General features: G+C 40.6%; 1 protein-coding gene across 1 annotated transcript in view; it reads right to left on the bottom strand.

The window, feature by feature from the left end:
- Positions 1 to 22010, bottom strand: part of TAF3 (TATA-box binding protein associated factor 3) — a 116936-nt gene that overhangs the window by 11897 nt on the left and 83029 nt on the right. Inside the window, exons 3-4 of the mRNA XM_036401215.2 lie at positions 14139 to 15955; positions 9178 to 9260 (exon numbers count right to left, since the gene is read on the bottom strand). Coding sequence (XP_036257108.1) covers positions 9178 to 9260; positions 14139 to 15955 — 1900 coding nt within the window. The remainder of the gene's footprint in view (positions 1 to 9177; positions 9261 to 14138; positions 15956 to 22010) is intronic.

Below are 22010 nucleotides of genomic sequence, written 5' to 3'. Positions count from 1 at the left end.
CCTTATGGATATAAATTCCTTGATGTAACTATTTTGTTACTGAAAAATCTCACACCTGGAACTGAGATTGTTGCACCAGAAAAACCCTAAACCCTCTAAGACCTATGGGTAAGAGTGTCAAAAACACCTAAGGAAATCAGGAAATTTCCATATGGTTTAGATTCTTCGAAGATAAGAGGTGATTCTGGAAATTTTATTCCAGCCCTGGAGGAGAATCAGCGTGATTTAAGCTCTGTAATGTAGGCTAATTCCCATATTACTTTTACAAAGGGAAATTTATTTGCTGTTTCATGCCCTGCTGAATATTTTATTTTGTGCAAACAAGTCATATTGGCAAACAGAAGCTCCACAAGCACATGATGTGACCAACCTGTGAGTTTGTGGAATGCCAGAATGCACCAAACCTCCAAGGAAGCCCCAAGCAATTTTGCAAGTGAAAAGACCTCAGCACTTTAACATCAGCTGCCATGTGGTATTCTTCTCTATCAAGGAAAATGAACTTTGAGCACTTATTCCAAGATAACATCCACTTTTTTGGGTGCCTGCTTCTCCCAGGTAAAGTGTGTTGACTTTCAGTGGTGCACATGGAGATCAACAGCTCATTCTCCATTTCAATGGAGCTGGGGAAGGATTTGGAGGACCAGGAGCAGCTGAAGGATCTGGAGGTGCTCAGCCTGGAGAAAAGGATGCTCAGGGGAGACTTTTACTTTCTAGAATTCCCTGACAGGAGGTACAGCCAGGTCGGGGTTGCTCTTTTCTGCCAAGTAACAAGTGAAAGGACAAGAGGAAATGGCCTCTAGTTGAGCCAGAGGAGGTCCAGATCAGATATTAGGGAAAAATATTTCATGAAAAGGGTTATGAAGCACTGGGACAGGCTGCCCATGGCACTGGTGGAGTGACTCATCCCTGGAGGGCTTTAAAAGACACGTAGATGTGGCACTTGTGCACACAGTTCAGTGATGGGCTTTGCAGTCCTGGGTTAATGGTAGGACTTGATGATCTAAGATGTCCTTTACAACCTAAATTTTTCTATGATTCTACTATTCTAACATTATAGCAAAGCCCCACAAACACCTGGACATTCAGTCCAGCTGACATTTCCAGCCAACTCCTTTGCTTTATGGACACATGCACTGTTGAAATTAAATTACAGGTTTTCTACTGTTTATTTTCCCATTACTTTAAGCGAAACAGATTTCTGCCCTTGGCCTTCAGCCTCTGTATCTGTTACACCCAGAGTATTTCTCCCAACAACCACAAGCACCTTTCAGTTGATGACTCCTAAATCTCCCTCCCATTTTCTCACCATTCTGACTTACACCTCTGGATGGTTCATTGCCAGTCTGACAAAACAAAACTGAGCTGGTAGCGTGGCGTCTTGGTATCTTTCATCTTATTTTTTCCCTTATCATCAATAACAAACATCTTCAATGTTAAAACCACCTGGCACCAACCCCTTCTGCTGAGTTCTCAAGAGCAAAACCAGAACCTGGTAAAACATGTTTATGTCAATGAGCTCTTTGCAAACTTTCTCTTCTGTGTTCCCAGCAAACTGCCTTTTATTGTCATTTGTTTTGGGAAATGTTATGGGATGCATGATCTAGGAGTTTGCCCATAAACCAGTCCTATATCCACCCTTTTTGGTGGGAACTGGTAAAGAACATGAATTGTATGAACTACCAGAAGGTTGTACCAGTATGGGTTTAGAAAATCTTTAAAGCTGTAATTTTCAGCTTGTTACCAAGCTTGTTTTTGAAAGAAACAAGTAAGACAGATGGTCCTGGACTTGGAGACTCTGTACAGCTAAAGATCAACTGCTAACAGGACAACTTCACTAAATTCAGGTAGGACCATCTGTTCTTTTGTGGCTATTTCTTTATGGTCTTCTTGTCCACACCCAGCTCCCAGGAACCATCCCACAAATCCTTGGGTCTATGGAATTTCCTCACTTTTGTTTAAAAACCTCAGTAAAAGAGTGAATAAAAAGAAGCAACTCTGTCTAAGTCAAGAACAAATCAGTACCTTTCTCTTGCAGTCATCCTCTGTGGAAAGTTTATTTTTGAAACAAATACCCATCTGCCTTTCTAATCTTTCACACATATTTGATCAGTTTCTGTTGTGCTTCATAAGGGCAGCTGCTCATGGCCATTTACACAAGCAATTCCCTCATGTGTCTAAACCTGCCTGAAGTATTTTTTTTTAATTGTGGTATACAGTATACAAGTTGGTTTTTTTTTTTACTCTTGAGCAATAAGCAGCAAAATCAAAGAATCTCACAGTAAGTTGTTTTGTTTTCTAATGACTCAAGCCTTTTCATGGATTCACTTTTAGAGTCATCACTCAATGTGGCCAGCAGCAAAATGAAAATAATTTGCCACAGACTACTGCCTACCATAAACAGGATGAATAATTAGTTGGGGTGGCTTCAGTAATTAAATAAAATAGAAGGAAGAAAAAAACCTAAGGACTACATCTGAAGTTGTAAATTTAATTCATGCTCAAGGAAGAAGAAGCTGTGCTAAATCACCTCTAGAAATATAAACAAAATGATCATTTACTTGCTTTGGTAAAAGGGATATGGTATTCTTCACTTTTTTTTTTCTCCATGTAAAAGCTGCAATCCTGCAGCAAGGGAGAGGCTGGGGAACCTCCACCAAAGTGAAAGAGCCTTTTTTGGATGGATACAGGACCACACATGGGGATTTTACAGCAGGATTTGGGCCAATATGTTACACTAAAAAAGAACAATTGGGAAAGGAATATGAATCATAGCTGAGACAGTATCTTCATTAAAATACATTCAGCATTTCAAAAGGCACCAAAAATCAGTCCTCCAGCTCTTATAATTTAAAAGACCACAGAACAGAGAAATGTGGGTATGTCAGTAAATACACTCACAAAGATTGATGAAAGCTGTAAAGATCACTGGAATTCCTTCAGCACACCTTGGAGAGGAGCAAGATCATTTTTCATTACTCTGCCTCCTCACTTAGGTGGTCTATTGATCATATCAAAAATGATTTCACCATTACATGCTCTTTTACAGCACAAGTTGGATTGACACCCAGAGCAGCAGTTCTGTCAATGCACAGTTAACACAGCCCTTCCCTGCTAAAATAATTGGGATGCCCATTAGCACAGCAATAAACACAGACTTTTACTGCTTGTGCTCTATTGTTTAATTTTCCCAAACAATGGTTAGCCCTTCTCCATTTTTCTCCCTTGTCACAGTCATATTTTCTGGAAAAATCTCCTTGTCCAGGACTCTTCTCCTGAGAAGCTGAGAAGCCTCAGAAAAAAAAAAGGAAAACAATATTATCTCATTTGTTTCTCCTGTGTTTTGCTGCTTTGGAATGTGGTTGGAGATTGTTTATCCAAGAGGAGATTGTTTCATTGGTTTCATGTGAATTGTTTTTGACTTATTGGCCCAGTGGAGGCCAAGCTATGTTGGACTCTGGAGAGAGAGTCACGAGATTCATTATTATCTTTTTAGCCTTCTGTCTGTATCCTTTCTGTATTCTTTAGTATAGTTTGGTATAGGTTAGTTAGTATTCTTTAATGTAATATAGATAATAAATTAATAAATTAATAAATATTAAATAAAATAAATAAAATAAATAAAATAAATAAATATAATAAACAAATACATGAAATTAAATTAAATATTAAACTAATTAATAAACTAATAAATTAGCCTGAGAACATGGAGTCAGATTCATCATTCCTTTCAACGACGGGGGTCTCAGAAAACACCAAACTCTCTGAAGTATTACTTCTTTTCCCCCTGCCTCCTCTTTAATTCCTCAATGAATTCTCCTCTGGAGCTCTCCCCTGGATAAGCAATGTCTCACAGGGTAACCAACACTGCCCACAGCTGTGTCCCACAATGGCCCCACGCTGCTGCCACTCTGTCTGTCCAGGGCTTTGGTCACGGTGCCTGAACTGCTCCAAACACTGCCCTTATTCATCCAAACGTGCACAGGGAGGGGCTTCCAGCAGGATTCCTTTACCTGTTTCCCCACCACAAAACAGTGCAATAAATGGAATGGGTCATGAGCTACTTGGCTGGTAATGCAAACCTAAGGCTTGACAAGTCAATAAAAAGCCAATCCTTCCCTCCCCAGCCACATGTAGGGAGCCAAGGCTGGAGGCAAACAATTTGGATATGCCTGCATAGGGAGCTTAATGAACCCCATTACAGGGAGCTTTTGTGGGCAAACACTATGAAGAAAATAATGTAAATTATCAAAGTCTGACTAGTGTACCACTAAATAGCACCCAAGGTTCAAAAGTTTCTTCATTGATTTATCTGTATGAGAACAACTCTGTTAAAAACTGAAGCTCCTGAATATACACCCAAGATGATTCTGTAACAATCAGGTGCATTCTTGGAAACTGAACAGGGCAGGATTCTAGTTTAACTCAAACTAGCAGCAAAGTCTTGGATATCCAGCTTTTCTTCCCAAACTCACATAGAGCTTGAACATTTTTAAAAGAACAAATATTCATGTTACAGCAGCAACTCAGATCCCCAGTGAGCTTTGGGGAGCACCAACACAGTCCTTGCCTAATTTCTTTCTTCAGCCAGGCCAGTAAGAAGCATGTGGATGCATTACTTAAAACCCTCTTCTTCTTCTTTCCTTTCTTGGTGTCATGACCTTTCAAAGTCTGATTGTGGATATGTGTGTGCAGTTTTCCCAAGAAAATTCAATCTCTGGAGACTTTGCAACTCAACTCTTTTGTAAATTAAGCTTGTTGTAGATAGAAGATGCCTCATTAAGGCATATCTTTTTTGGTGAGTATACATTGGTGGCACTCTGCATGCTACAGGTGACATTCTATAGTTCTGTGGGATTTCAAAAAGTATGAGTGGAGAACTGATTTACTAAAATTTCATGCTGCACTTAACAAATTCTTGAGCAAACAGAACTGAAAGAGGGCAGGGTTAGATTGGATATTGGGAAAAAAATTCTTCCTTGTGGGGGTTGTAGAAGTTCTTAGATGAAGATCTAATCAAGAAACTTGGTGTAATAAACTAGGTCCTGTCCTCCTAGTCCCAAAAATATTCTTCTGGGTCACTGATGTTACACAGAGAGGTCACATCTATGATCACAGGATAATTCCTCCATCTAGACCCTTGGTTTTGAGATTCTCTACACAGGATGTGAGCTGGTTCTGCTCATGGCCTTTGTCATGGGGGTTTTATCATGCAGCTGAATGAGCCCCCACACAAAAATAAGCTGGCCTTGGACTGATAATATCCTACAATGTAATTAAATTTCTAGTGGGTCCAATTAAGTATCTTGGTAACAAAATTTTTTGCATCCCTTAATCCTTTTAGGATTTTATCTTACAATCCACAGGTTATTTAATATACATTTTTATAGGCATCCACACACAGGTATCTGAGCATGTGTGTGATTTGTTTTTGGAGAAAGTCACGTATCTACTCACTTTAAAAATATAGAAGACAAGGGGCAATTTCATTAGAGCAGCAGGTCAGGTTTACCAGTTAAACATTGTTAAAATGCCTGTCTTTCCCCTTCTTCCTGTCTGCTTTCCAGGGTCCCTGCTGATGGCAGAGTTATGATATGGGTCTGGAGCAAAAGTCTGAAATTTAAGATAAATTTAGAGACCTAATTTCACAAAAAACTTATATCCTGCTTCCAGGGCACTGAAACAGCACCCAGTGAGTAGTTCTGTGCTTTGTGGTCTGGCATTAGTGTCAGCAGCCATGTGTTTTTTCTTAAAAGCCATATTTAAATGGAGCATAAATTTATCAGCAGTATCAAACATTACAGCATGTACTTTTGCTGAAGTTTATGTCAGCTGTAGTAGCAGCTGGAATGTCAACACCTTATCAATAGATACGATTTTAAAAAACTTATGTGTATGAGAAATGATAGTGCTTAGGAAAAATAACAAGACAAAAAGAAGCCATGATGAAATTGAATAAAAGTATTAAACCCTACTCATCATTTGCAGTTCATTTAAAATTTAAAAGTCTGTGTTTTTTGTGTTGCTTGTTTTGTTTTGCAAAAAGATAGCATCACCAGTTCCTTCCTATACTAACTCAGTTAGCAATCTACCTTGATAACACTGGAATGGGAAAAAAAAAAAAAGTGAAAACCCTTCCAACATATCATTCAAATCATATCTAAAAAAGTGGTCTTAAATATTTTAGAACCCAAGCAAACCAATAAGAGCAAGGCCCATTAAGGATAAGATCTTTTACAACAAATTAAATAAAACAATTTATTGAAGCCTGGACTTGAGATAAACTAGATTTACTAGCTGACCTTTTATTCATTTAAAGAACAAAATTAGCTCTAATTGCATTAGAATGGAATCCAGTAAATTTCTTCTAATGTGGCATCCATGCAAGTATTGCTGTAATTGTTTACAACTAAGATGGAAATGCTTTGATAATAATCTACCTTCTTCTTGTTTTACTGTGCAGTTAAAACACTTGCAAAAAAACTCTTAAGTAGGACAGTTTTTCCAATATTGGTTTGTCCATCCATCAGCAATAATACATTTTCATGTCTATTAACCCAATGGTGTTAATAGCCACTTCTTTTGAGCTGATGCATGTTGTAAGAACATTTGCACTCCAGACAAGTCTGAATGCAGGTATTAACTTTGAATCTGGGAAAAATATGGACTTTTATTCACAAACACAAGAGAAAAGACTTTCCTGCTGCTGCCATCACTGCTTTGTACACTGGACCAAGCAGAGGAGTCAAGAAGTAAAATTATAAAATCATAGAATTATTTGGGTTGGAAGGGACCTTAAACATCATCCAGTGCCACCCCCTGCCATGGGCAGGGACACCTTCCACTGTCCCAGGTTGCTCCAAGCCATGTCCAACCTGGCTTTGGACACTTCCAGGGAGCCAGGAGCAGCCACAGCTTCTCTGGGCACCCTGTGCCAGGGCCTCCCCACCCTCACAGGGAAGAATTTCTTCTTCATTTCCCATCTAACCCTGCCCTCTGTCAGTTAGAAGCCAGTCCCCCCTATCCTGACACTCCATGCCTTTGTAGAAAGTCCCTCTGCAGCTTTTTTGGAGCCCTTTAGGCACTGGAAGGGGCTCTGACGTCTCTCCACAGCCTTCCCTTCTCCAGGCTGAAGAGCCCCAGCTGCTCACTGCACTGCAAAGGCATTTTGCTCACTGCTGCTGTGTCACTCAGCCAACTTGTGCTGGGGCTGTGCTGAGTTTATGGGGTGATGTGAATCTCCAGTCCATGCACCATCAATCTGACACTTTTGCTTCAGATTCCTGACAGCCCTGTGCCGCATGAAGATCTGTAAGTGCTTCTATTAAAGATGTTCTATTAAAGATGTTCTATTAAAGATGATATTCCCCCAAACAAATCAACTTCCAATTGAACAGGTGCTTGGGTACTTCCAAAAGCCTCCAAACAGCTTTTTTCTCTAACAGAGAAACTGAAAAACTGAAATGACCAATTTCTCCATCTAGTTTCTACTCATATCAAATTCTAGGAATCCCTAAAAATTTTCCTTGCACTTTTCTACGGAGATTCATGGTGTCCTTAAACAATCCCATGCCAGTTAACTCCAGAGACAGGCCAATTGAAACACAACATTTTTATATAATAATTGCCAGATATTTAGAACCTCATTAGCAACACAGATGAAACATAAGTTTAACTTTCCCTTACTATAACACATCAAAAAGCATTTATTTCTGCCCATTATGAGGCCCTCAGATGGGGGCCAAAGTGTCACTAAAGATGTAAAAATGAATCTGGAAATAAACTGAGTTTCCCAAAAGCCCATGAAATGAGATGTCAGTATCTCAGACCAAGGGCTGGCAGGGATGACAATGATGCACCCACATGATTTGAAGCAAACAGATGGAGCCTGAAGTCCCCTCTCAAAATGTGTGTGGGTATGAGAAAAACTGCAGTGAGATAACTTTGAAAGATAACTGGTGCTAAAATATGGCTTCAGAATTTTAATTCAGAAGTTCTGCTTTGAAAATATGAGTTAATTTACCCCATATAAACACTCCACAGTCCTTGGGAAAGAAGAAATTAAAAGTATCCATGTCTCCTCAAGGAGGAAAATGGATTTGTGGGCTTTCAAGGGACAGCATGTCCAGCCATGCACATTCAAATGATGCTCAGCAGGACAGACAAGTATTCTGAGAGAGCTGGAACTTTGTACAGCAACCTGAGGCACAGAAATTTTAGATCACACTCAAATACTGTGAAAGGAAGAAAGCAAAAATGGTCAGTAACTGGGGTGTGAGTGTCCCTTAGAAAACAAGGAATGACAAGTCCCTTAGCAGCTTCAAACCAGTAAAAGCCAGGGTTACCTACTGGGGTGAAGTAGGACAGCAGAGAAAAAGAAAATAATCATCAAAATCCCATTTAACTTCTAGAGCAGACAAATGAATGTTTAGGGGGTTTGGTTCATAATGGGTCTAGAAGAGAAACAACTGCATTAGCAGTATTTAATGTGAGGGATGGAAATGAAAGATCTGTGTGTGCTCATGTTTACCATTGGACATGAAAGTGTGCTTTGTGCCATGAAATCAACACGAAAAACCTGATTAAAAGAAACCCTTCACATCCAAGACAGGAGCAGCCTAAGAAGCCTGGTGACGCATGGTTTCCCCAGCCTCTCCAGCCTCCTGTTTATGCTGCATGATCTCAGGATAGGGATCACCCTATTTATGCTCATCCAGTACAAAGTAACTATTATTTGTACAACAGCACCCAATAATTAGGGAGCTAATGAAGCAGCACTTGAAATGCGTTAGGCACACTCATGAATAATCATCAACAGTTATAATAAAACAGATGTGTATAAAGGAATTCCAACTGTTATGTTTTAAAGCATAAAACAACTGTTAGCTGGGGAGTGTTGTGAAATTTAGCTGTAGGTTACACTCTGGATAAGCATCCATTACAGAAACCTCACTAAATGTCACTGGCAGCATCATGCCAGCCCAGATGGAGTCCTGTAATCCATGCCCTAGAAAGACATGGAATGGGACACACAGTAGGATGGATGGAAGGTGATGAGTCTCACTTTGCTGTATAAATGTAATTTGCCACTAATTTTTAAGCTTTTCCTATTGAAAAGAAGAGCTCCCACAAGTGCCAGAGGTGAGCACACACCTCACAGATGGATTTATTTGTACTTACATCTTGTCTTGGCCTGCGCCCACTCTTAAAGTCAGCCGAGGAATAACCGGAGATGGAGCTGGAACAACTGGTTCCACCTTTATCTGTACAGGAGAACACAATCATCAATCAAAGACTGCAAGCAGACTCCCAAAATATATTAATTACATGAAAGCACTGATGGAGTTAACCAGAGTATATCACCTTAATGAAACAAAACTATGACAGACTAATCACTGCTCTCTCACACTTTGTCCCATGGCGTGGATGGGTCTCAGTCTGCAGGGAGACCCAGCTCCAGAAATTACAAATACAGCTAAAAGAAACCAACTTCAAATTTTGCTCCATTTGTACCTTCAATTTCTTAGCAAATCTTCCTGATTAAGTACTTTTCTAGAGACATGAAACTTCCCAGTTTGTTTCTAAACAGTGACATGAAATGCTTTGATCTTAGTGCTCAAACTTGTCAGGCACCTATTGGTGTTTGCACATTTTTCTGAGATTCAAATTCAGTTATTTCCCAGGTTCATCATATAAATGTACCATGAGTCTCTTGAATCAAAAGGAGAGACAAAGGAAGCAAATAAACTCCAAGGTGAATTCACCAACACTGAATACTTTATAAATTTCTTATCCACACAGGTGTAACTGCATTTTACTGCAATTAGGCTGAGGTTTTTAATGACTATTTTTCAAGTGGCCAGGGATTCCAATCTTGGTATCTGGTAGAGTTTAGATCATTTGAATATGTCCTTGAACTTATGGAACCAGTATATGCCAAAATTACCAACTCCCATTGAGCTACTGGTTTGCAAAACCTGTCCAGAATGACCACAGATGCTACAGCTGACACTGTAATGATTCTCCAGGCATTCATTATTCAACTTATGTCCATATATGACAAATATATATACACTATATAGAGAGAGATATACATATAAAAACTGAGATGGAGACTGATCTCATTTTGAGCATGTGTGTCACCATATTTCATAAAACAACCACTTGGCTGAATCTGCTCCAGGAGCTTAGACAAAACTAATATGCATACAACTAAATGGAAACCTGATCAAATTTCCAGTTTCATAAACCTTTCACAGAAAAAGGGAGGGCAAACAACCAATGCAAAGCACAGAATGCAGTGTGGGAGAGAGCAGGCCAGAGTGGAAGGGCTCAAGTGGGACTTATTTTGAGAAAGGTGATGACAAAATCTCATGCATTTTGGCAAAAGAATTGGAGCTGCTCTCCAGGAGATGTCTAGGCCAGAGAGAGAAAGAGAGCAGCCTGAGTGGTGTTCCTGCTCTGAAACAATGAACTGTGCTTTGCAATGCAGCTCTCCATGGATATGGATTAGCTGATTTCACAGGCCCCTCTGCACTCTTCGTTTATGTAGAACCATTTCTTGTTACATCATTCCTCTGAAGTGTTGCAAGAGCTTTTTTCCTCTGAAGTTTCAAATGCCTCCAACAATTTCACTGCCATCTTCCACAGGTGAGTCTTTTCTCTGTTTTCCCAGCATCTTAACCTGTAACATCACCCACTGCTTAGAGACTGAAACTGAACCCTGGCTACTGTAGGCTCAGGACTATGGCTTTGCACAGCCTATTTTGCCTCTTTTCCTGCAGGTTTTTCCTCCTTCTTTAGTGCCTGTTTTGAATACAAAACATCTCAGGACAGGCATTGCTGCTGCAGCTTCCAGCACACAGCACAGAGAGATGCCCATGCCATTTATAAAGGTCCTTGGTCCATTCTAAACAGTGGTGGTGTGGGCTCACAGGGCAGAAGAAAAGCACATAAACCACTTCTTTGTGCTCAGACACCACCATCACAGTCTGCCAGGAGAGGAAAACAGGGCTCCACCAGAATGCTAAATCTTTTCCTTTGATACAAGAGGACAGGAAGCATCTTTTTACAACATGAGTTTGTGCGTAGGGTTTACATCATTAGACTGGAGAGAAAACTAAGGAGCATTCCCAGCTACACCCTGCAGAGCTTGGTCCTCCTCTACACTGATGACAGGATTCTGACACAGCAGCAAGGGCAGCTCACTTTGGGGCAGCTCTGGCAAGCCCTGCCCTGATGCAAGGATGGCTCCATTTCTCATGAAGCAGTTCCTCAACTACTTTAGTTTCCAGCTCAGCTTATTAAGGTTAGCTGAAACTGGGTCAGCAGCTGCTCCCTGAGCTGCTCAGTCACTCCTACAGCGTGCCTGGTAATCTCTGGAGTACAAATGGGGTGTAACTGCTCCAAGTGTTTGCTTTTCATCTGGAGGAGCTCACAAGGCAGTGCCCCAGATCTCCTTTTCTGGCTCTGAGGGCAGCACCCAACACCACTGCAGGGCACGGAGCTGCAGGCAAGCCCTGAGACAAAGCTTCTCCTCCTTGGTGCCATCACCAAACACGCCCAGCACGAAGCCTTCAGCTTCTGTTTTCTGCCATTTATGCAGTGCTCTGTTTGCTGCTCTGTACCTTTCAGCAGCCTGGGGCAAAATTCCAGGAAAAACTTGATAAAAAGCCTCAATCACCCAACAGGATTGGATGTGCACAAAGGTAATAACTACAACAAGGCTCAAAAATGGGAACATTACAGCTGAGTCAGTTTTTGTTTAACTACAGCAATATTAGAAATGGGACTCTGATATTTCCTCCTGGCCATCAGGAGCTGAAACTGCAGTGAGCCCACAAACTCATCTCCCAGGCTGTGCTTACACCTCCGAGGTGGATGCACTGTGGCAGATTAAATGTCCAAGCTGTAACTTGATCATTTGCTCTTGCAGCACAACTGCTGCCTAAATAAGTCATTGTGTGATCTAAAAGCTAAATTAAGGAAACATGTACTTTTAGGGGTTAAAACGAAAGAGCAGCATTCTGGAGTAATACTGGGAATTGGGGCCAGCAGAAGAGCATTTACAGTGGATTACTAAGCTTCCCAAATCACCAAAGAGGTAAAGTCCAGCAATATAAGACTCCTTTGTAGCTAACTAAAAATACATTGTCAGTGGATTTGTCCAGTTTTATGTATAAGCAATACTTCTTTCACCTGAACTAATACTAGTAGTCATATAAGCCCCTTATTGCCATGTGCTGCATTTTTTTTGCTAATCTTCAAGGATTTAGCTTCTTTGCCACATACCTCAGGGCACCAACTGATAAAGCTCTAACTCTCCATTTTTCCAGGACACCAGCAGTGCGGCCTTGCAAAAAATGAAAATCGCTCAAGAGATTTAAAGGGGAAATTTATTTTTAAAATCCTGACTTGCAGCAAAGAGGTGGATTTAAAAAAAGCTTATCTCTCAAGAATCAGTTTAAATTTTAATTCTATCTGGGGACTCTTTCATGCATTCTAGCTTTAAAGTTTATCTTTTGACAGGGACTTTTTGCCAAGGTAATGGGGCAGCTTTGTCAATTTAATTTGTCCAAGTTTTTATTAGTGTTGAACTCCTTTTCCTAATATATATATGGTGAGTCTATACTGAATCTTTACCAGTTTGTATTTGTTTATGTGTCTTTTTATCACTCTAAAAGCAAACTTGACACAGAAAACTGCAGAAGAATGCAAAACTGAAGGTATGGAAAACAAGCAACTCATTGCCTCTATTTTACATACACCCATATTTAGCAGAAATTCTCAATGAAATACTGCCAAAGCTGCTCAGGCACAAGGGGCAGACAGACAAAATAGGGAATCTGTGAAAATGTTGCTCCAGTCTAAAACCAGATATGAAATTATGGCCACTACCCTGTTGATCACAAATTCATCCACAGCAGACAAACATTAGTTCTCCACATCAGCCAGATTCTGCATGGAAAAACCATTTGTAAACTTAAAAAATATATCAAGTTTTGAAATCAGCACTTTGTTGCAAGTCCAGCAGGTAATGTAAGAGTGGCAACAAAAGGAGAATGAGGAATGTCCCAAATCTGAGCTTGTACAAACCGAGTATTACACTCAAAGCAGGATGTAAAGAGCATCTTGGTAAAACTGGGACTCACACAGTGCTTCCTGAGGCTAAGGATAGAGATTTAGGAACTCTTGTATCCAAGGTTATCACACAGGAAGACAATCTTCTTTCTTTTCTTCTTTCTTTTCAATGTTAACAATTTAATGCGTATTATAAGGTGAAGTGACAAAAAAATTAGAGCAAATCCTGAATTAGGGGAGCTGCTTCTAATGGGATTTCAAATCTGATAACATGCAAATATGCTGGTTTCATTTCTTAAATATTAAATATATTCTCAAGATTAGGTGATATTGGAAAGAAGAAATTATCTTTGCCTGATGTAAATCAGTAAGAGTTACAGGAATGGAAGGAGCTCAAACCCCTTGAAAATTAGCTCTCCCCTTCTGTCTCTCAAGCATAAGACTCCAAAGAAAGGTGACATTTGAACACTTAGACCATAATTTGAAAATAATTTTCTTACTTCAAACAAATTGGAGCAACAAGGGGGCAGATTTGCTAAGGGAAGATTCAGTAACTCTTTTCAGCATATAAGGTAACATTTATTTGAAGGCAGTCTGCTTCTCATTTCTGTCCACCTGGGAATTTCCAGGCTTCTACAAACTTCAAAACAGCAGATTTTTGGAAACAAACTTTAAAGTTTATATGAAAGGTATAGGGCTGCTGCCCTTCTAGTGGAAACCCACAGACTTTCTGCAGCACAACACTGCATCCCTTTGCTGTGTGTGTTGTTGTTGTGTCTGAGCCTCAGCTTTTCCAAGTGAAAAGAAGGTTGAGAAAAGCCAGGACAATCTCACATTTCAATTTCACAGAACTAGAATTTCACTGTTTTCTTTTCCAGAGATGTGGGACAATCTCTGAAGCTCTTGGTGGATGCCTTCCTTGGAGCTGTTATCATTAAGAAACACCAATCCTGTAACCACGCTTCTCCTCAAAGCTCTTAGACAATGCTCAGCAGCAAACACAGGAATCCATGTGGATTCTTCAAGCAAATGTGACATCTCACTTCATCCAATCAGCTTACCTTTTCATGTTTGTGTTTCTCCTTTTCTTTCTCTTTCTTTTCTCTTTCTTTCCTCTCCTTTTCCTTCTCCTTCTTTTCCTTTTCTTTGTCCTTCTCCCTTTCTTTCTTTTTCTTCTTCTCTTTTTTGTCCTTCTTCTTCTCTTTAGGTTTCTCTTTGTCCTCAAATAGTTTTTCGGGTAGCATGGGAGACAAGGAAGGTAACATGCTGGGAAGCCTCATGGCAGATGGTGTGCTGAACAAGGGCATGGACATTTCTTTGGGAGGTAACACAAGAGGTGCTGATGGCACCTTTATCTTATCTTCCTTACCCTTATCTTTGAGTTTCTCTTTGTCTTTTTTATCCTTGTCCTTTTTGCCTTTCTCTTTCTCTTTCTTTTTATCTTTATGTTTTTCTCTCTCTTTTTTGGTATTGCCATCTTTCAACTTTACTTTTGTGTCAGCATCCTCAAAGTCCTTTAGTTTGAATTTATACGGATCAGGATCCTCCTCCTTGAGTAGTTCCTTCCACTGAAACTTTGCTTCCTTGTTTCCTTCCTTGTCTTTATCTTTCTCCTTGTTCTTTTCCTTCTCCTTATTTTTCTCCTTGTTTTTCTCTTTATCTTTTTCTTTTTGTTTTTCTTTCTTCTTCATTTTAGTTTTCAGCTCTTTTTTCAATTTCTTTTTCACTTCTGTCGATGAAGCCAACTTGGTTTTCTCCTCATAGACTTTGAGAAGAGGCTCTGGAGTTGGAGGTGAAGCAGAAGGAGAGGAGAAATAAGTGAAGTTGGTAGGTGGATTAGAAGGTGTCCCCATGTTTGCCTTCCGAATGACCTCATCAATTGAGTCATCCATTGTCCATGAAATGTCTGAACTTGAAGTCCCACCTGAGGCAGGTATTGGAGTTGCTCCTGCCTTATTTGCATTATTGGCAGGAACAGAAGGTTTAGGAGTTGTAGACTCTGAAATAGAAAGTCTTTTAGGACTGGTAAAAATTTCCCCTTCTGATTCAGAGCCAGAGGAAAACTCGAAGGGATCCGGCTCTCGTTCTGCACACGCACGAGCGATCACAGCATCGATTGAATCATCGATGGTCTTGTCCATGACCGGGACTTTCTTCACCTGGTTGTCCAGATTTGGCTTGGGGGCAGGCTCAGGTGGTGTCTGTCCCTGTTTCACTTGGATATTTTCCTTTCCTATCTTCTCACTCAATGCAACCAGAGGGGGTCTACTCGGTGGTTCAGGCTTCACAGGTGGTTGTGGAACGTGAGCAGGAACCTTTGGACTTTTGGGACTTTTTGGGCTCTTGGCACGACCCGGTGACTTTTTTTCTTTGGATCCAGGTTTTGGTGAACGAATGGGACTCCCAGCTACCACTGGTGAGGGTGTAGTTTTCGGTGATTTTGTCTTTTGTCCTGGAGAACTTGTCTTGGACTTTGTTTTGGGTACGAACGGCTTTGCCTCTAAAGGTTTGGGGGTGGGCACTTGGGGTTTTGCAATGGGAGCCAACATCGGTGGTTCTGGAGAAGGAGGGGCAAGGTCTGTACTGTCCTGAACGTGAACTGGAGAAAGCATTGGTGGGACTTTTTGTGTATTTATTGAGCTAAGAGGCTCACGTTGTTCCACAGTTCCATCCAAGGCATCCCCTTTGGAAACAGACAGTTTTGGCCTTTTCACAGGTGGGAATTCCTCAGCATCAGGACTTTCTAATGGTCTCTTGCTCAAGTAGTTCTCATCATTAATTGCCTCATCCTCTTCCATATCTCCTTCTTCTTCCAGTGGGACCTGCATGGCCTCTGCAGATGTACCTCCATCGGTAGGAACCTGCTCCTCTTCCTCTTCTGCAACAAAGAACATTTAGAAAAGCATTAGGATAATTGAAATGTGTCTTACATAAACAAACAAGCACCACAACAAATACACACGTGCAGCTCAGCCCAGAAGAGACAACTGCCCACTGTTCTTACTGGTTTGCTTGGAGGAACGTGTGGCACCTCCTGTGTCACATCAGCCACCACTGGAACTGGCAGGTGCCCTCACTGCAGCGTAACACTGAACCCATGAGCAAAGGAGAGGAGGGTAGAGCTCACCAATGGCAGGCCCAAAGTGTCAGTTCTACCCAAAACCATGCTAATGACTTCTTCATTCATTTTTAAATGAAGGGAAAGAGGTTGAAGCATTTTTTGCTGTAACACAGTGACAAAGCAAAGTGTCGAAGTAAAATTACCCAGAACTGTTTTTCTTGCCTATATATCACACACGTTTGACTGCAGATTAACTACTAGGAAAACATCTTCCTAAACCTAGTTTATTCTTCCTGAAGCAGCACAGGCTGAAGGTTAAAGCAGACGACTAAGCCCCATTCACCTGCCAGGTTCTGTCTCTGATACCATCTCAAGAGCTGCTGCAGGTGGACATTATCTGTTATGACTTTATGGGAACGCCCCAGCACTGTGTGTGTGTGTGTTGGTTCAGATCAGGAACGTGCCTTTGAAATGCATTTTCCCATCATCTCCCTTACTGTTGTTTTGTTTGCATTGTGGGACAATCCTGGAGTGCATATGCCAGCTTCCTGCAGCAGTGCAACCAAAATGAAGGAGGAATTCACCTAGCACACTTCAGAGCAAATGGGCATTCAGGCTGTGAGACCGAGAACCAGCTTTTGAAAACAAGATAAACCTGAAATCTACACAGTGCAGACATCAGACATCAACTATTCCAAACCAGTGTGGATACCACCTGTGTGATTGCTCTGCTTTTTTGTTTAATCACAATTTTTTTTTTCTCTACATACAACACCATCTTCAGAGCCACACGTGACATTATGGTGCAGAGAAAGGAGAAAATCCACTTGAGATCTCCCAACAAATCCACAGTAGATTTAAAAAGAGAACCTCTGATCTCCACAACCACAGCCAAGCACTTTATCCTCTTTGATACACTTCCTCACTTTCAAAATGGAATTATCCGAGCAGGAAAAAGGATTCTTAGTCCTGAATAAGAATGTCTACACAGGCATTAACCTGACACATTTGTATTTGGAGTAATTACATCATTACACCTCTGTTGGTTAACATTCCTACACAGACAACCTCATTTCACTTTACCCCAAGTTTCTGTTTACCCACCTGCAAAAACTCAAGACATTTTGTCTATCAGAGTTTCTGAGGAAAGATATCTAGTGCCCCAAGATTCTCACATGAAATATGTAGTAAAAAACATTTATGAGGACAGTGGCTAAAACCCAACTTCCTAATGAGCAGGTGGCTTTAATGAAAAAAGCACCAAGAAACTTGAAACATTCCACTAAACACTATTTAAAACTCAGCAAGACAGCATCTTTCTGAAATAGCCCTTTTCAAGGAATTTATTTTCAGGTTTTCTGCGCTGGTGTTTCTCTACTGTAATGTGTCAATGCTCTGATTTAGGAGAGTTGAGTCAAGAGCCCTGGGCTGCAGCACAAATCTTGCCAGCATCACAAATTAAGTAAAATGAGCTAGCAAGTCTGGCTTTCGCCAGGGCCCAGAGGATTTACAGCAGCCAGCCCAGAGAGGAGACTTTGCCTGAGGATAAAGTCTTAGCCTTCCGTGAAAAACAGAAATGTTAGGGAGTTAGGTTTTGCCTGGCTGGGCACTGACATTGAATTTTTGAAACTGCAAAGTTAGAGTATAACTGAGAAATCACTCTGGACTGAGCCTGCACCTGCTATGGGGGAAAAAAATCTGCTTCCCCATCATGGAAGTAATTTCAATCTCTGTTTAAGCTGCTGCAGAAATCAGCTGCCGTCACCCGCTCAGAAGGTTTTGGGGATGAAGAATGAGCATTCATCAGATGTCACACAGTACTGCTTGCTACTGAGAAATTCCCTCCAAACCCCATTCCACCTACTTCAGAACTGAGAGTTTGTTTTCATTTAAAAGTAGGAGATTAAATTTAAAACAAACATCATACTTTAAGATTGGGATTTAGAGAAATCTTCTGCCTCAGCCACAAGATGAGAAGTGTAGCCAAATTAAAATATTAGGAAAGATAGGGTTTGATGATACAGACTTTAGAATAGAATAGGAATATTAGAATAGAGATAGGAATATTAACCATTTTAATACAGGAAACACAGGGATAAAAAGAGTCAATAAAGTGGAAAATAAACTACTGTAAAAATTTACACTTATTAGAAAAATTTACATTTACTAGAAAAAGATTTCTGCCCAGTGTCCACTTGAACAGCCCCTCTTATACTGTATCTCACAGAAGGGCACTGCAATATTTCATATTTTTATAACTCCTTCCCATCCCAAGGTGCTTCTCATATTTTACCTACTCAGGATTGCAGAATACCAGCAGCTGCTGGATCAAAGGCAAAAAAACAATTTCAGAGGAGCTTTGGAGAACAGGGACCGGAGTTCTGTACAATAAAAAAAGAGCAATGCTTATTTTTTTTTTAATAAGGCCAAGTAAAGTTTGCAGCGGGCCCACGAAGTTTCTGTGATCTTGTGTGGAGGTGCCAGGGAAGGGCAGAAAGGTTAAAGTGCAGTTTGTAGAGGTGAGACAAGAAATCGGGGTGTCTTGGCTCCAGCTTTCATGCACATTCCTGCAAGCCACAAAGATAACTTAGTAAGGAAGCAGAAGCATTACCATCCCTTTTATATGGACTTGGATTCCCCAAAACATCTGGAAAAAATTGCCTGGGTCAGTCCTGAACAATCCAGGGACTAAGGAAGTTCATGAGCACTTAACTACTGACACACATTCACCACTTTTCAGACATGCTCAGATGACAATCTGGAATCCTATCGTGGTCAAATGAAATCCAAATTTCTCTTGGAACAAGGCCACAGTCTGATCCTTAGCAAGGACTGGTTTTCTGCCAGGCAGCAGCTTTCAAACCCGAGCCACCACAGCTGTGGCAGAAAACAATGAAGCACTTTTTTTTTTTTTTTATTTTTTTTTTTTTTGGTGGTGGTGGTGGTGGGGGGTTTAGTTAATTAGAGAAAGTGAAATTTCTATCTTGAGTTCAAGACCTATGGCTCTTTTTCCTCCCAAAGGATTCACACCAGAGCAGGAACTAAACATGGAAAAACATCAGATTTTAAGTGTTTGCTGCCTGACTTGGTGATGAGCATTTACAACCATGTGGCCGCTTCCTCACCTTGTCCATCTCGTTTGCCACCCTGCACTTCTGGATGCACCATCCTTTGTGCACAGGATTGCTTTTAAACTCTCTTTACTGCCATTTCTCCCCATCTCCAGCCACCTTTATTAATGATCCAGCCCGAGTTAGCATCTATAGGTCAAATGGATATCACCTCAACCATCTGCCCTCATAACTCTCCCCTGTAATGAAAGGAGACTGGAGCTGTTTGGGAGGTTTCTCAAGATAACAGATACATTTTTTTTGGTCGTTAGAGAAGTCAGTGCTGGATCAATATTAATGCTCACATTACTAAAGCTATAGAGAGCAATTGTTTATTATGTCAGCAGGCCCCCTGTGCAGAGCCTGGGTTACAGGAGGGATGAGTTCTGCCATTGCAGCACTGAATTTGTCCATCACTGAAATAAAACAAGCTGAAAGCTGTCAGCATGCTGCCTATGAGAAATCTGGTTAGAAAGGCAGCATTTCTTACTTGAGAATATTAGGCTGTGCCAGGGAAGTGGTGGAATCAATGTCCCTGGAATTGGTCAAAAAACATGTGGATGTGTCACCTGGGGACATGGATTTGGTGGTGACTTGGCAGTGTTGGGTAAATGGACTTGATGATCTCAGAGGGCTTTTCCAACCTAAATGATTCAGTGGGTGAGAACATCACCTGGGTCTATGTCAGAAGGCAAATTCACTTTTATGAAAGGATGATTTTGAAGTTAGGGCAGGAAGGAATCCACGCCTCTCTTGACCTAGGTCTGCAGGGTGATTTGGGGCAGGTCACTCCACATCCTGCTGCCTTTCCACCTGACAAATGATCATAATTCCATCTCACAGAGGTGCTGGAAAAGCTGAACTTGATAAATATGCAGCATCTGGACAGAAAGCATCAGAATCCCAAATGCAAACCATGGGGATCAGTCACCTCTTCAAATGCTGGAAAATTTCTTAAGCTGAACAGTTCAGGCAAGAAACTGAAATTTCTGTACCTTTTTTAAGGAAAAAACACTAAAGAAGCTCAAACTCTATTTCTTGGTATATCATGTCCCTGTAGCACAGGAGGGACCCCCTGACCCAAGGTTTATTGAATATAAATTAATTAATTTAGCCACAGCTTAGTTTCAGGGCAGCAATACCCAACACTTCATAATGAATCTCCAGGTTTATGAAACTGAGGGACTATTTGTCCCTGAACATGAGGGTACAAAGAAGAGAAATTCTGCCTTTCTGCAGTAAAAGAAGTGCAATCACATGTACCACATCATCATGCTCACCTGGCTGCCTTGTCAGAGGATGCAGCACTACAGGTCAGATAAAAGTGAAGGCAGGAAAAATAGCTGCAAAACTCATCTGATTGAATAGAAATGCACCTATGCATGGGCATTCTTCAAGCAAGAAATCCTATAATATAGAAATACACCTAAAAAATTAAAATTGTCATCATCTTGGTCATTACCAGACTTTTTACTTGGTAGCTTCGGTGAGAAAACATAAGCATTGACAGCTAAATGGGTGTCCTGGAGAACCTGGCACAGATTGGGACAGACAAAATCTCTGCTCAGCTCCTGACCCTGCCAAAAACTTGCCCTGTCTGCTGGCTGGCATTTAATTTAAGTAAAGTTCCAGTCTCTCTTCTGAAAACTGGATTAACATTTCACTCTGTCACAGGGTAGTGACAGGATAAAACTATCTGGGTAAGACATGCAGATTTAAGAATAAATAAATATTTCTTATGTGGAAGATGAAGCAGAGTCAGACATGGTGGCTAAGGCTGGACACCACTTGCTGAAGAAAGAGTAACTTGATTTTAGTAACAGCAGGTCTTGCCTCCAACGCTACATCTAATGTATGAATTGCACAAAGCTCTGGGAGGTAACAATTCCTGTGGAAGCCAGCTCTTGTTATTATAATAATGTAAGATTTAGGCATTTGGCATTTGATATTAACAGCAGTATGCAGATAAACAGGATCAGCTATCAGAGCAAACCCATTAAGAATACAATTCTCAAAAAGCAGATGTTTCCATCCAACTCATACATGCCTATTTTCAACCATTAAATTTCTTCCATAGTCCTTTTCTTTTTAAACAGAACTTGAACATTTTCTTTTCTAAGAGAATGCAAAATGACCAAAGTAAGATCAGGAGATCACAAAATTCTTTCACACATACTTCTGTTCAGATCAGCCTCTCTGCTCCTCTGCACTGCATGGTCCCAAGTACCTGAGAATGGGAGTTGGAAGCATCAGGGTTTTTAAGGAAAATTAGGATTTGGGAAAGGAAGTGATCTGGCAGTGCCTGCACTGAAATCTTCAATCCATCTTCATTTCCAAGCATACCTTCCTTAGGATCACATGGATATCAAGGCTGATGGCTTTATACACAGCCAGCTCAGCCTCTCAAATGTAAGGAAGGAAGGGATTGTTCCCACCCAACATATGAAACATTTTAGTGAGAAAAAAAAATTTGAAAAAAAATCTTCCTGCAGACTTCCAGAATAATTTTCCTATTGTCTAGTTAAAGCATGAGATGAAGCCAAAGATAAGTTTTTGGAAATTTTAAGTCATTAAGTCAGGAGCTTACATCCCTATCATATCCTAATAAGCAGGAGCTTTTGATTTCTGTTAAAATTGAAGTCTTTTTCTTGTGCCATGATATGTTTTATCTCTTTAACTTGTAATAACAATGGCCTTTTCCCAAAACAAACAGAAAGTGTGCTTGTAGTCCATAAAGGAAATTAATGGAAGAGGGACAAAAT

Source organism: Molothrus ater, chromosome 5, assembly GCF_012460135.2.
Source record: "Molothrus ater isolate BHLD 08-10-18 breed brown headed cowbird chromosome 5, BPBGC_Mater_1.1, whole genome shotgun sequence".
Classification (NCBI taxonomy): domain Eukaryota; kingdom Metazoa; phylum Chordata; class Aves; order Passeriformes; family Icteridae; genus Molothrus; species Molothrus ater.
The sequence above is the reverse complement of the archived record's forward strand: the minus strand, read 5'-3'. Positions and strand labels throughout refer to the sequence as shown.